General features: G+C 35.9%; 1 protein-coding gene across 2 annotated transcripts in view; it reads left to right on the top strand.

Annotated features, from left to right (window-relative positions):
- The window catches only part of LOC113230521 (trans-1,2-dihydrobenzene-1,2-diol dehydrogenase-like), a 30,630-nt gene that overhangs the window by 7,583 nt on the left and 6,391 nt on the right, over positions 1-16,656 (top strand). Inside the window, exons 1-4 of one of the 2 annotated variants that reach the window (XM_026464489.1) lie at positions 3,315-3,465; positions 6,437-6,644; positions 8,457-8,748; positions 11,620-11,866. In XM_026464489.1, coding sequence (XP_026320274.1) covers positions 6,437-6,644; positions 8,457-8,748; positions 11,620-11,866 — 747 coding nt within the window. In that variant the 5' untranslated portion in view covers positions 3,315-3,465. Of the gene's footprint in view, positions 1-3,314; positions 3,466-6,436; positions 6,645-8,456; positions 8,749-11,619; positions 11,867-16,656 lie in introns of those variants that run through there. The other variant, XM_026464488.1, reaches the window with a different exon arrangement.

Below are 16,656 nucleotides of genomic sequence, written 5' to 3' on the forward strand. Positions count from 1 at the left end.
TCACCCGATGATGGAAAGGGGAAGGCGGAACCAAATTATGCAATTCCGTCGCACACTCTCCGTGATATATCCTGGAGAATACCTATAAGCAGGCAACATTACGACGGTGTTATTATGAATTACCGGGCATTTGGCTATTTGTCGGCTATTTAGCCATCTACTAAAATGTCATTTACCCAATTTCTACCGCAGCAAATGTATCGATCGGTTAGAAAACGGCGTACAGAATTTCGCAGTCGATTAAACTTAATTAACGTAAATTACTTTAATGGTTTTGCCAATAAGTATTTAACTAAACCGTTCATGCTGTACAGTAATTAAAGTCAATTTTAAACAAAGGCAATATATGTACGTACGTCCTTCACGTCTTGTGGAGACAACGAAAAACCAACCTTATTCACAACACATATCAGCAAAGGAAAACACCGTGAAGAACACTGAAGATTTGAAAACCTCTTCTAACATTATGGTGTAGTAGTATCACATATACTTTTAAAATAAAACGATAGGTTCATAACGCACACTAACTGTAATCGAGTATATATTTCCTTAAATCAAACTTATTTTTGAAAAAGCCTTTTCCGCGTTCTCTCCCCTCGCTAATCTTATATTCCCATTTTGTTCTTTTTTGATCATATCCAAGTCAAATCGATAACTTAATTTATTTAAATCTGATAGTTATTGCAAGTAGTAGTAAGCATTTTAAACTGAATAATAAAAATAATAAAAATATATCAATCGTTAACAGTTGTATTAAAAGTACTTACAGTTCTTACAACCTACCAAACATGGTGGACCGTTGTCTAATATACCTTATTATAACGTGAAATAGGCGCCTGGGTGTCGAGTAGTTGTGGACCCGTACACCATACCATAGATACCTTAAGTAATTATTAACTGTATGAAAAAAAAATCAAGACAAGCGCAGCTATTTTGCACGATTTAACCTTCACTGGGTTCGCGGGATAGCAAATTAATTTACTTCCATTTTTATACGTACCTTATATGCATAATAGAAAAGTATTACCCAGCAGTGAAGCGTATATAAGTTGCCAGATATAGTACGCAATAATTTATTTATGGTATATTAGTTACGTTTAACATGCATATGTATATTCGTTTATAGATGTTAAATTAGCACATAGAGTTAAAATCAACCCACGCACTTTGCAGATCTCAACACTAAGAAGTCTAAGAGCGGTTACACACAGTGACTTTTAATAGCATGATGCAAACGCTAATCGTCTACCTTTACACACGCGCGCGATTATAAGCAACGATGCAATCGCGCGTTTCACGAACGCGCGTTTGCATCGCTGAAAGTTACCGTGTGTAACCAATCTAATACGTCTCTACGTCACGATGATGCTTTATAAATATTTGTGTTTGATCGCGATGATAACAAAACATTTAACATTTTGCTCTGCTACTAGAGATGCACGATTTTATGCGTTGAATCGATTGGTGGATTTTAATGAATCGTATATATACCCCTGAATCGATCCACGGATCGGACGGATCGTATGCTCTTGAAACCATCTCACAAAAATCGTTTCCAAATTAGTAATAATTGAACACCTTTATTACATGATTAATAGCCGTATTAATTTTTTCTTTTTTGCTTTTCACAGATTCTTTACATCCAATCCTTTACATGTTATAGACGTTAATTTAACTAAACTTTTCACAAATACTGTCATATATCTTAATGTCCGAAGCATTGTCCTCCTTTTTATTTTCCGTTTCTATACTTGACAGAATCATTAATAAGATGTGACTTTTGTTTAAATTATGAATGCTATCTAGACAATTCGATTCGCCTTAACTTTGAATCGATTCGATTAAAAATGGCATTGAAATGAATCGATTAAAAAAATCGTTAGATGGCATTAATTTTTTTTTAAATCTATTTTTTTTTTCTTTTATAGTAACGCACACACTCAACATAGCCCCGCATTTCCCCATAGGGAAACCTTGTGTCGCGGGTGCCATGGACACATACTTAGACAACCACAAATTACATCCAAACTCACGAGAGAAATAAATATAGGCCATACAAATATTTCTCCCGGCCCGGGAATCGAACCTGGCACCCCTGCGTGGCAGTCCGGCATGACAACCGTTCGGCCACGGAGGCAGTAAAATCAATTGAATCGATCTTCACAAAAATCGAATCATAATGTGCATCCCTACCTGCGACTACTTCTCATAGTGATTTTGGATACCGCATTATTTTCGGAGTTGAACTTTTCTGGATTTTCTCCCAATCAAACGTGTTCAAAGTATCATAAATGACAGTTCTTATGCTGAAAAATTTGCAGATATTTTTCGGATTTTCAGACAAATGTTATTCAGTGAAAGGCCAAGTAGCCTCACAATAGGGGGTTAATAATAGCTAATTGACAATTTTCAATAGCGTTTAATAAACTTCTATAATTGTAAAATACCAGTGCCAATTTCAAAAAGAATGTTTTGTAGTGTGTTGAATTTCAAGAAGAAATTTGGCATGGTTAATGAAAATAAATGTTAATTTTTGACATATGTCCTACATAAATGCTGTATGAAGGTAAAATCATTAATAAATGGCGAAGAGCAAGTCGCACTTGTATACAAATGATTCCATACCAAACCTGGACTCAATAGCTTTTTGGTGAACATTATTATACACACGGTGATTCATTCACATTTCTGACTTTTCAAATTACAATTTGTTAAGATTGTTTTGATAATTCTACGCACATACCGATTTAGTATGGTGTTTATTACTAATTATTACAAGTTTTTCTCTCAAACCTAAAAACAGTATCTTATATATATTGTAGGCTATTGTTCTTAGTCTCGGACGTCAGCCGTCAGCCTGTCAGCCGTCAAGTGAAGATGTAGTAAAAATGGAATCATGCTAAATTGTCGTGACACTGTAATTTTTAGTAACTTGTTAGATTGTCGCCTTTCCATTTCTTTTTATGACTAGTTGCCCTAGAAGGGAAATACATGTTTATCGACATGGAGAGAGCAAGAGACACTATAGCAAAATCAAAATATCTGGACTATGTAAACTCTCTAGTCTCCGTAATATTTCCTAAGCTTCTTAGGATCCACAAAGCCGGAAAGAGTGGGTTATTTCTAAATTATCGCATCATCCATCATAATGAACGTAAGCAGTACCATATCACTCCCTTATTCTTTTGGCTTATCAGTCTAAGATTCTAAAATCAATCCTTTGGCTACAAAACATCGAAACTTTTTATCTTTATTCACTATAGTTGCTGCAATATTTATTCTTCTTTATCAACTGTTCAGTTGTTTTACGCCGCTTGTGTCGAGTGGTGTGCCCGCGCAAGTGTCATGTAACGTTTTATTGCCGTTATTATTGTATCATATTTCGTTTGTAGAATACATGCATGACTATATTGTAATTAGTGCTTGGTGCGCGTTAGTTGAGTGCGAACGGGGACATACATCCAGGTTAGTCTAAAAACCGACTTAAATGATTTTTTAAATATATTAGTCGACTCAGATAACTACATCTTGACGACTTTAGCTGTCCACTGTTGATGGAAGGTTACTTTCATTCAATAGCATTCACTACTTGGGCGTACAACCTGCCAAACCCTGGACGTACACCCCATTAATTTGTAGTATCATGAGAAAGTACTTGTAATAAGTGTTTAGTCCTTAAGAAGACTGATTTATGAGGTTTTGATAATATTATTGCTATCTCCATCGGCTGTGACGCGGGTACTTGTATATGAGGTTGTGACAGCACTCGGTTGCAAACATTTCATTACGTAATTATTGTATTTCATAGTTTGATGCTCTTTCTAATATTGTAGTAGGTTTGTAGAGAAAAAAAATAAAATAATTTCTTATTTTGATGTTCTTGGTTCTTGCTTCTTGTTTTAAAATTTACTTTTTACTCTAAGAAGATGAGTCTGATCACACCAATAAGTTCTTCTTGTTCTTCTTCTTAGAGTGCCTATTCAATCCTGAAGTTTGGCCCACAGCTTCCTGTATTTGTCTCTATCAGCAGCCAACCGAAACAGCTCTTCGACAGAGGCCGGTCCACTCTCGGATATTCCGCAGCCATGATTTTGAAATTATTTTTATTATTAATTAATAATGGAAATTAGCATAAATTTTATCCTATTAATTAGTACTACAATCTATGTCTGTTTGGGATTTTTCATCAAAGGAAATACTGGATCCCAAACTGGTGGTACGGAGAAACCATCTTCCCTGTTGATAATTGCAATGGCCTCTAGCAGCGCTCGGGGTGGATAACGAACTTCTTTTGCAAGGACCTGGGGCTTGTCATACTTGATTGAATGTGTAGGTTTATCCATGACATGCTCGCAAACTGCAGACATGTTTACGCGACGGAGTTTGACATCAGCTATTATGTTCTTTAGCACAGGTACAAATACTTTGCTTCGAGCTATTTCTATCTGGGTCTTGATTCCCTGATCAGATTCCCATGCTTCATTTGCCCAAGCCACCAATTACTTGTAAATACCATTAAATTAGGTTTGAAAATTTAGTATGACTTTTGTCGAAAAGAACGAGTAAGTTTAACTGTAACTAGTAGAGTAGCTAAAACTGATGCACTAAAACTGTAGATTGGTTTCTAAATCGAGCTTACGACACTTAATTGAATTTCATTAGTATCTAATGTAGGATCAAATTATCTTTGCAGGGAGTTCTAACCCATGTAATATAAAAATCCTGAAATACCTTGGCAAAAACTGAAGAAATTTATGGGCAGTGAAAACATTATGACGTGTTTTTAGTTTTGCTGTTTAACAATTAACTATACTAATGTTAGTTTAATAAACAACATTGTATATATGTTCTTAAGTGGATAGTGGATACCCATGTGAGTAATGAATTAGAAGTGTCGTGACCGTCAAATCGTGACAATTATACTATACAGCTTGTTCTTCGCAAACGCGCAATAGGTACTTTACGTACATGACAGGTACAACGTATTTGAATAAAATTCTATTTATCGTTGGAAGACAGTCGCGTCTTGCCTGTTCCCATATCACGATTATCTGTCGTGACTGTATCGTGGACGTTTATTTTATCGTTGTACGACTGTCGTGTCTAGCTGTTCCCACTAGACCGTGACGATAGTTTATCGGTTCACAGCTGCCACCTTGTCGTTTGAGCGACAGAATCTTGTGAAGCTACGATTATCTGTCGTCACATTTTTATCGTGACGTTGTATTTATCGTCGGATGACTGTCGTTCTAGCTCTTCCCATTGTCAAGACAGTCTGTAGTCGTAATGACAAAAAATTCGTGAACTACTTCTATGTGTGAACAACTTCATTTAAATTACACGACTCGTCGTTACGACATAATGGGAACGCGCCCTTTTAGAAACAATTGACATATCACAATTTAACAATTGACTTTCTTGTCCAAAATTTAGTATCACCCACAGACCATGTGTCAACATTTTTCTCGTTTATCACGAATCAACGTAACTTACTATTTTTACGGGAATAAGTTATTTGCGTAGTTCGATTCGGAATTTCATGTTCTATGTTAGGATATAAATGACTCGTTTCTGTCAGTATTGTAAGGTGCATCCATATCACAGGCATGTGGAAACCAGTGAAATGCTATTCCGGAAGATATTTTGATTTATACCATGGATATAGGTTACGTCTAATTACGATATCATTATTACCAGCCAAGTTTTTTTTATATGCTTGCCTTTTTATACTTTTTAACCGACTTTAAAAAAAAAGAGGAAGTTCTCAATTCGACTGTATTTTTTTAATGTATGTTACAAGATAACACCGAGCCGATTTGTTTTTTTTTTAGATTTAGAACCGATTTTAATGATTTTTTTTGTTGGAAAAGGGCTCCCTCAGTATTGGTCCCATTTAAATTTGAAGAAAATATTTCACCTCTAAAGGTGACAAAGTAGGGGATGAATTTTCGACAAGTTCAATTTAGACCAGTTTCGCGCACTTTCCGGTAACCGATTTCAATAAAACTTGGCAAGTTGATGTAATTACACGAACATTTTTTTTTACCTCAACCTTTACTTTATTTTATTATATATTTTATTTAATTTTACCAATAATGAATAGCGGTCGGTATCTGCCACCTATCGTCTGTAGCATGGCTCAAAATACTAGGCACCTTAAATTTGCGATAATGTCCAGTAATGCGAGTTGACTTAACCCCGAAAATAATGTTTTATTGTATGTAATCTTATCGTAGAGTTTTAATTTTAGTATTAACGGTATCAACTAATCACTCAATGTCATATCATTTGTGTTTTTCATTGTGTCTCTTAATCTGTTCGCTGAAAGAATGTCACTATTCTTTTTAAAGCTAAACATATTTTTAACGGGAAGACGCCTTCACCCTTTCTGATATCTCAACGATAGAACATTTTTAAACTATTTTTTTCTTTTCAGATGGCTACTCAGCTAAAATGGGGCTTAGCAGGCGTGGGTATGATTGCTCACGACTTTTTGACATCCTTGGGCACTCTACCAGCTGATCAGCATAGTGTTGTAGCTATAGCAGGAAAAGATTTAGAACGGGTACACAGATTGGCCACTTTGCACAAAATACCTACAGCATATGAAGGCTATGAAGCTTTAGCACGTGATGATTCTGTAGGTAAGGGAAACCGTCGTATTCAATCATTTGATAGTAAATAGTTTTAGTAGTAACTATCACATTTTTTGAGTAAAACTTCTTTAAAACAGCTTGTTCGTCTAAACCCTTAGTTTCCAAAGTGGTCCATATGGACCCCCAGGGGTCCACGGGAGACTCGACGGGGGTCTACGTTGGTGTGACAAACAATAATATGGATATGGAATATGGTAGAAATGTAGCTGCAAGGAGTCCACCGGAACCATCTAAATTTTGAAAGTGGTGGTGGAATAGAGACGAAGTGTCATTTAATTTGTTTGAAAGCTATTCTGCCAAATCTTTACTGCGACAACTGCACGCCGATTGAACAGCCCGAACTCGTAACAATTGATGGGTGTCGTCAATATATATATACGTGACGCGCACTATAAGTTTCCGGAATGAATAAGAAAAAAATACTATAAATGGTCAGAAATGAATTTATTGTTTCTCAGAATATTCTCCGTTAACGATAATGCACATTTTTCATACTAACGAACCAATTTTGAAAACATTTATGCCACTTCTCCATCACAATCTCTAAAATACATCGAGTATACATATAACCAGAAACAGAGACAAAATGTCATTTAATTTGTTTGAAAACTATTCTGCCATATCATTACTGTGACCAACTGCGCTCCGATTGGCTAGCCCGAATTCGAAACAATTGACGGGTGTCGTCAACTGTTTCACTTCAAATCGACCGGTTAACTTGAGCTTTGCTATAATGGACGAAAATTGCAAAATTACATATTTAATTACCGATGAAATGTGATTCCGTTTCTTTTGTAATTAGATGTTTCACTGTTTTTCCCACACCACCGAATAGACGGCACGGCATTGTTAGAGATATTATCTTTATTACAATAAATACAGAATATTTTTTGAAATATACAGAGACGTACACACAGGTCAGTAGTTGGCCTGTCTATATTTCAGTGCAAACGGGAGTTGATATTTATGAGAGCTGTATCGCTAATGTGTTACCAGGAATATATGGCCCTTATTTCGTCTCTATTTCTGGTTATATACTCGATGCTGCAATACTACGAAAATTTTCATGAGTTAAATCCATGGTGATGTAGATAACCAACTTCTAAAATGACGCCACAATGTAAAAAGAAGTGACAGTCAGATCAAACAAACTGTTTTCTACAGCCAAAGAGTTCCATTTTCGAATGTTGTAATTACTTTTTAAATTTTGTTTACATAAGTGGCCAGTTCCGGAAACTTATAGTGCGCTCTATGTATGTATATATTTGTGTTAAGTTAATATAAGAAAAAAATATTTTATTTTTTGCGGTGGTGGGCGTTGAAGTTGAAGGCGGTGGGGCAAAAAATTTAGGAATCTATGGTCTAAACGTTCGAGCAGTCCTGCTGTACTTTCTACGGTTCAGTTTAGAACAAACGTCTACTTGACATAACTGTCCCGCACGCAAGCAAGTTCTGCCCATATCTTAGCAGCGAATAATGCTAAAGTTATGAAACCGTACACCGAAGAAAATAAAACTTCATGTAAAAAAAAACTCCAATTCTTAACAGATGCACAAGGCAGTATTTTTTTAATTAAATAAATAAATACATTGAGTAAATACCCGTTTATTGTTACACTATCATTCCATCAATTATGAACAGTGTTAAATTAAAAGCAATTAAAGAAACGACTCGCCTTTATATTTTATATATTCATTGTCGCCATTGCGCCAGCTTCATTCTTGAACGTAACCTTACAAATATTGATTGCCACCAAATTTATGTAAGGTTTCGGGTCAAACAAATTCCTTTTTATTTCAGATATTGTATTCGTCAGTATCTTAAATTTACAACACTATGAAATAACAAAGTTGATGTTAGAAAATGGAAAACACGTGCTCTGCGAGAAGCCAATGGGTATGAATTATAACCAGACAAAATCGTTAGTGGATCTAGCTCGGGAGAAAAAACTGTTTCTTCTCGAAGGGATGTGGTCTCGATTCTTTCCTGCTTACGACGCTTTGGAGCAGCACATTGCCTCGGGTGGTCTCGGGGACGTATATCACATCAGCATACAATTCGGGGTCGAAATTAATGACATTGAAAGAAACTTGTAAGACATTTTTATTCGCCTTGCTTTTTATGTACAGTCGGCGTCCAAATGATTTGAGCCTTAGTTACTGACCAAAAATATCTACCCATCTATACTGCCCACCTTATCATAACTAACGTAATCGACATTTTTAGCGTAATTGAGTTATTAACATTTTTGGAATCAGAAAAACGAAATCTTCATCCCTATTGCCATTTTTTGTATTTGAAATGTCGTAAGGGACATTTTCTCGTACCACAATGTCCCTTATCGATGCCTTACCTTATCAAACTCATATCTTATAAAGAGTGATTATTCAGGAGATGGCAAAACTTTATATTTCTTTTGTTTTAAATTTCTTATCAAGGGTGTTAATTTGGATGCATTACTTTAAGAATACGTAAAAACCAGTGTGTAAATATGAAGGAAATGTGATGTGACATCAGCCTGAAAAATTTGTATATACAATCCATTTTTTGCATTTCAGTAACTTTGTGTTTTAAGATACGAGTTTGAGAAAGTAAGGCGACGTTATGTCAAAATGTCCCTCACGACCTTTTAAATTTCGATACATCAACTAAATTATATTCACTTTATATCTGGTGGAAATTGGAAATGTCGTAAGGGCTATTATGTCGTCAGGGACATTTTGTCGTAAGGGAAAATGTCCTATACGACATTTCAAATTTCCACTGTCGAGTTGTTATTTAGATTCAATTTTATTGTTGAGCAAAATCAGCGTTATTACCATTTTTCAAAGAAAAAAACTAAGTGCCAATATCTAGAAAATTACCAAATTACAAATGCTTTACTTAGACAAGGAGGGCAGTATAGTGATCGATTTTTATCTGTACGTTTAGTCAGAGTTCTAAAAATACCTTACATAATATTTGACAAAAAATATCTTTACGTCAATTAATTCAACGTACATTTTTTGTTTCGGTCAAATATGACCAGCACTTTAGCTTATTCTTTTAGATCACTTTGATGCTGATTGTAAACTAAGTAAGTTACGAAGAAGTAAATCTTCAAGGGTTTATGATATATTTTACTTTTGGAAATCACCAATGAAAATAATTCTGTCCCACGTTGTATTGCATTGCGCGGTATTACGCTATGGTTGTACTAAACAATGTAACCTTTAATATTTGAACAACGTTTGTACACTTTTAGGTAAAAACCCTAAGAATACATCTTCGTAATCTCATAATTATATCTTCTCATCATGATTGACTACATTATAACTCATACTTTTCGTATATTTTAATCGGCTTCTCTATTTTTCTATGGCTGCGTTTCAAGGTTATAACAATAATGTCATTGTGCATTTGGCTGTGACACTAATTGGCTCTATATTTCATAACATCATTCATCAACTTTAGGCAGTCTTTTTAATCGACTTCAAAAACAGGAGAATGTTCTCGATTCGCTGTATTATTTTTTATGTATGTTATATCGTAACCAGATTTGTGTACCGATTTTGATGATTGTTTTTTGTTGGAAAGAGGGTTCGTCAGTTGTGGTTCCATTAAAGAAGAGTGGCGACATCCCGTGTATTTTGTGACCCAGTGTTTTTGACAACGTGCATTAAAGAGACCTATCATTACTTGTGATTCATTATCAAAGCTTCAAAAAAGCTAATTGAGTACAGCCTGTAGAAGCTGGGGGTTATAAACTTAATACAGGTTATGTTTATAACATTGTCCTGTATTTCGCTTCAGATGTTTGTTCGTAGTAGCAGAAAACAACAAGTTTTCAGTTTGTTCCCAAAAACAATAAAGAATTTGCTGATTATTCCTAAATCTGCCAAACTCTGCCACAATAAGTGGTAGTACGGCAACTCCCGCCTGTTCGTTGCGTAAATGCCTACACTTCGCTCGGAGCTTAGGGTTGTTCCATTATTATTTTAATTGTGCCCAGAGGTTGTAAACATAATTTGAAATATTAAGGTTAGTTCATCACAATGTTCTTGGTATTTACGTATCTATATTTTTATACCATTATCGCGTATGGTATCTTGATTATGGAGTGTGATTATGAAATAAAAATTAAATGCTGAACAATTCTGAATTTGAGGCAGTCTTGTTCAACTAGCACAAACACAGCAACAAACACGTCTACCATTTGATGTAGTTTTTTTAAATAACGAGCGTCCGCTCCAATTCTATAGAATTAACGGACGTGTGACGACCCGCGCTATGCATCTCGAGTGAACCGCGAGATTATTCGAATGTGTGCGTCTGTATACGGCGCGCGGCGGGCGTACACATATACAAGCCGCGCTGCTGCGTTTGTATGGAGTTACCATACTTGTGTTATTATACTATGCTTCAGATCTGAATACCTCACAGTCGAGAACGCATTTGTTAAATTATAGACGCTTCATTAGTATCACAAAAGTCCCCTCCAACAGTTTGTCAGCTTGAGTAACATAAAAAAATTCTTTTTTGAAATTAACAAACTCGTTGTCTTCCTTTGCTGACAAATTGCTTTTTCACCATATAATTATGGTGCAAAAGATATCTATGATAGATATCTATGAAAGATATCATGAATAAGATATCTATGAACCAAAACGTTCATAAATTATTGTCGTTCACTGGTTTTGTAAACTTTGTAGTTTACAAAACGAGTTATACGAGATACTTTAGGGTATAAAGGGTGTAAAGGACACCCTTTCTACCCTAAAGTATGGATATGTAGCTCACATGGCATGACATTATTGGGATCGGAGTCTCAAGGCCGAGACTACTGGAGTCTGCTTACGACATTTCTGACGTAGGTACGTCTTTATGTACCTGTTTTAAAAGAAATTAGTTCTTTATAGGGCAGCAACATGACGACAGTTGAAATACAGTTTGTGAGAGTAAATTCTTATGCAAATAATTTCAGGATGAAAGATTTAGGAGGCGGTGCGGTATTAGACTTAGGCGTATACATGCTCCAGTTAGTACAATTCGTATACAAGGATACACCAACAGATATCGTATGTACTGGCCACTTGAGCAAAGCAGGAGTGGACGAATCTATATCTTGTGGCTTGAAATATAAGGACGGAAGAACTGCCACGATCTCTGCGCATACCAGAGCCACTATGACGAATAAAGCTGAAATTATTGGAACTAAAGGAACTATTGCGGTAAGTGCGACATACGAGTATGTTATGTTCTTCTTCGTATTGTATCGATGGTATACACTTGAATGCTTGCCATAGTAGAGAAAGGATTTCACATCGCTATGAGGTCTCTCTCACTCGCCCATGGTCCCCAGGGTACGTCAGACGTACATGAAACGTATGTATATCATGTAAAAGTTATAAAAGAGAACAAAACTTTTTCATTAAATTTCAGCGTTCTCAAAATTCGTCTATATGCGATTTTTATGTAGTAATACTGAGATGTGTGTTGATAACGTATGTAATTTATAGTTGAAACATATTCCCGAGGTGATCTCATCCAATTTTGGTTTTAACTACTTTTAACTATGACGAAAATATGACGTGTGTCTACGGCCATTTGTGCAATATGACCATATTCACAGTTTTAATCGTTTACATGTTTAAGAGGTGAAGAATCTGGCTGTTACATCAAAGATTCCTCATTAAAACGCAGCACTAACTTTGAAGTACGAGTGTATAATAAGAGTGTATACCTGCCTCCGTGGCCGAACGGTTACCATGCCGGACTGCGACGCAGAGGTCCCAGGTTCGATTCCCGGGCCGGGAGCAATACTTGTATGGCCTACATTTATTTATCTCGTGAGTTTGGATGTAATTTGTGGTTGTCTAGGTGTGTGTCCATGGCTCCCGCGACACAGGGTTTCCCTAGTGCGAGGCTATGTTGAGTGTGCGCGTTATTATTATAATAGTAATACTATTTTTTATTCAAACTGTTTTATTTAAAAAAAGTTGAGTAGCCTAATGGTTTGACCTTCCGCCTCTCAAGCAGAGGCCGCGGGTTCGAATCCGGGTACCTCTGAATTTCTCGGAAGTTGTGTGCGAAATTTAATTTAAAATGTACCATGATCATTGCGGTGAAGGAAAACGTGATAAAACTTGCAGAGTCCCCAACCCTCATTGGGCCAGCGTGGATGCCTACTATGGCCAAAAATCTCGCCAGAGACCCGTGCCCAGCAATGGGAAGTATAAAATCGATGATGATGATGAAACGGTTTTATTGTAGGTGATGTCTTCTGTAACGTATATTATTAAAATTATTTATATTTTGTATCCACGACCTGGTAAAGGTTATGGCGATCTTTTGGGAACCTTTGTTCAGTAGTGGACTTGTTTCGGTTAAAACTGTGAAGCTGATGCTGATGATTACGATATTTGGAAATCGTCAAATTGCCATAATTCAGTAGTCGAATAGTCAGACCGTCTATTGAATATTTTACCACAAACAGCACATCAAAAATTATACATATGCATTCTTTATGAACCTAAATAGTTTTATGTTTAGTACTGTGCGTGATTAATCGCAGTATATATTCAAGAACTTAACCAACTATCGAATACATCTCTACTCATATGGTCGAATGATTGAGCGCAAACAATAAAACATGCACGAACTCAATCGTATAAGACAAACTGTGACTGAAGCGTCCTTTTAGATTTTCTTTAGTCACGTACGGTACGCACATTCAATGGACCATTACGCGGGATTATGAATGAAATTCCTGTATCTCACGATGCGGTTTCGAGCTTCCGTAAAATCCACTGATTTCATATTCATATTATACCATCATTGCAAATACTAGCTTTATTAAAAGTGGATTTGCCGTACAATTACACAATAAGGCCGATAGCCGTCGTATTCCACTTTAATATTATACAGGACGCAGTGAAATGTTAGTGCGACCACGAGAAAAACAGCTGATTATAATACATGTACCTATGCACGATACAGGGACTACAGCAAAAGTAACTGCGATCAATGTTTGTTAAGTTTGAATACATAACTCATAAAAGTTAGTGCAATAACACTGTGATATTAGAGGAAATATTGCGATGTTAATTAGCAGCTAATTAGAAGAAATAACATCAAATTAGCCGAAAGCATAAGGGTCTTAGTTATGTCAATCCAGTTTATCTCCACGCAAGTTTTGCGTCGATTGCGTGTCACCTCAAGTGTTTTGTACATTTTTAATATAGTAGCGCGTGGTAGTGTGTAGACACATTGCTGTAAGTGCAAATATGGAACCAGGTTATACTCAACAAATTGATGGCTTCCAAATAGCGACATATCTCATAAACAGTTAATTGATAATAATGTGACAAATTACCGCACCGATTTATCTACCTTCAGGGCTAAGAAGGCCGTATTGGCAGAATCATAATATGAATAATTGACAATTCATATTTTGAATTTTCAAACAAAACAAAAAACGCAATGAATCTATTTGACAGTGTTTTATGGAGGTCTCCATAGAACACTGACAAATAGATTAATTCCATTATGTGAATCGTAAGAAATTCTTAATATGAATTGTCAATTAATCATATTATGATTCTGCCAATACGGCCTTTTTAACCCTGCTGGTCTTAAACTAGGAAATTTCCTGCACTATAAGTACCATGGGGTACTACTAGAACAGACCAGAACCAATTTAGAAAAGTCAATTTCCTGGATTGATCAAACTCAAAACACCGTCGACGAATCTAATAACGAGAATAATAATAACTTACTTATTTAAGCCACTTACAGAGCATGTTCTATTACTAAAAAATTACAATACAATGGATAGCTTGTTAGTATTATCTCCAGATATGTCCCCTGATATTCAAACTAGGCTAACCTGTCTCACGAAAGTCAATGGTTCAGTCAGTGTTGTCGCAGTGTCATATTGTCATACAAGTAAAGCTCTTTGAAAATTAATGAACTTTTTGATTTGTGCCACACTTGAAAATCAACGAAACAACAAAATAATACAACAGAAAACCTGCGTCATGGGATTTTTTTTGAAGGCATTTATTTTTATGATACCAGTGATGGGACGTTCGAGTCGTACGCCTGCTGCTAAGAGCGACACGCCTGTACATGGTAGTTATAGTACCAATCGCGTAGTTCTGAGGAGCACCGCCACATCGTGAGATAGTGACAAGTCCTATGTGCCTGTAATTTCAGCAACACCCTTACCATTCAAAACCGGAACGCAGCAACGCTGACATTACCGCCTGGCGACAGAAATAGATAAGGCGGAGCAAAATCTGCACCATAGGAAAAGAACTCTTAATGCGAGCAGATATTCTTTCATTTCCAGTGCCTTTTTGAAATCCATGCACTATTTTCCGGTATCTTCTTACTCTTATCAATTGAAGTTAATACCTTTATTTCCGCTGTGCCGAAATTGTTAAATACTGAGTTCGTTTTCAAAACAAACGCTAAACCAAGCGAACGAGCTTAGTGGTAAAAATAATATAAATAAAATTGCTAATTCATTCCTGCTTCTCAGTTTTAAAAGTTTATTCACTTGCTACACAACATTTTAAAGGTCTAAATTTACCAAAACTATTACGGTTTCGGCTTCCGTTTTATAATAATAGTTATCGATGAACATTCTATTTTTTATCTCCTGCTTCTGTTGCCGACCGCAATTTACACATAGCTTGTATATTGTTTACGTAGGTATTTACTGTGTAGAACTGATAAATAATCTTTATTGCTAGGTGGTGGTTATCTCAAAACTACAGCGACCTATTAATTTTCTCGCGCAATCCGCACGAACATAACCTTCTTTACTAATGATTTTAGTAATCTGCGCAATGCAAAGTCGACGTCACCATCAACCCACTTTGGCAAACAAACCCAATGCGGGTTGCGGACTTCACACGTTTTCCGAGGGTTGTGAAGCTTCTTCGACGTCAGGTTTCATCACGATGTTTTCCTGAACCGAAAGTTTCATATTAAATTTCAAATTAAATTTCGCACATAAATTCCGAAAAACTTAGAAGTGCGAGCCTGATTCGAACCCACGGCCTGTGCTTGCGAAGCGGTAGGTCAAACCATTACGCTACGATGTCTTTTTTTAATGCAAAATAATCTATGAAAAATTACATTTCCGTTTTATTAGGACATTCCTGTTAACTTGCTGCGTTCAAACAAAGTTTGATCCTATTTGCCAAATTACGTAGGTGAACTCAAATTCAGTAGAAGGCAATCTAGAAGGTAATATCTACGGTCGTTGTTTATGAGTATGCCGTTAGAATATATAGTTTTAAAATTACACGGGTTAAAAAAAACTCGTAATTTTCGTACGAAAAATCCCAACCTTATGCTAGTAAAGTCATCGTCATATTAATTAAGACCTAGGCTGTCAGTAGCCTCATCCACTTCTCACGGTTCATAGCCAGCTCCTTGACCTGCTTATAGCTGTTCATTTTGACGTTCTTCTTTATTTATCCGTTATAGCATTCTTGGTCTTCATCTTTTTCATATCTATTTTCCCCTCAAAAAAATAAAAAAAAATTATTTCTTGAATGAAAAACTATGAAACATAATTATTAGCTTTCTTGTGAATAAAACACAGACCCTTCCGTTGGTTGATAACGTGATGACGATGGACCGGTATACGACTTGTCGTCTTTACACGTCAGTTTTTTTAATGAAGTAAGTGTTTTTTGAGAAGTATCTTGAAATATTATTTAATATTTCACAATAATATTCTCGAATAGATAAAGTTTCTTTCTTTATAATATGTATATATATATGAAAATGAAATATTTTTCGAAATGATCGCTTTGTTTTTGAATAATCTATCACATATTTGCACTTACAGTCAATGTCGCCATAAATCATCACGCGACAAGGTAATGAAATTCAAACTACAAATTGCCTAATGGGGCCGCGTGGCCTGATTCTACTGTTGTCTTTATTGCAGCGTATTAAGAGGCGTATGGATTGTGAATGCTCTCTTTTAATTCATAAATCG

This window comes from Hyposmocoma kahamanoa, unplaced genomic scaffold (assembly GCF_003589595.1).
Source record: "Hyposmocoma kahamanoa isolate Upper Pololo Valley unplaced genomic scaffold, ASM358959v1 63, whole genome shotgun sequence".
In the NCBI taxonomy this organism is placed as follows: Eukaryota; Metazoa; Arthropoda; class Insecta; order Lepidoptera; family Cosmopterigidae; genus Hyposmocoma; species Hyposmocoma kahamanoa.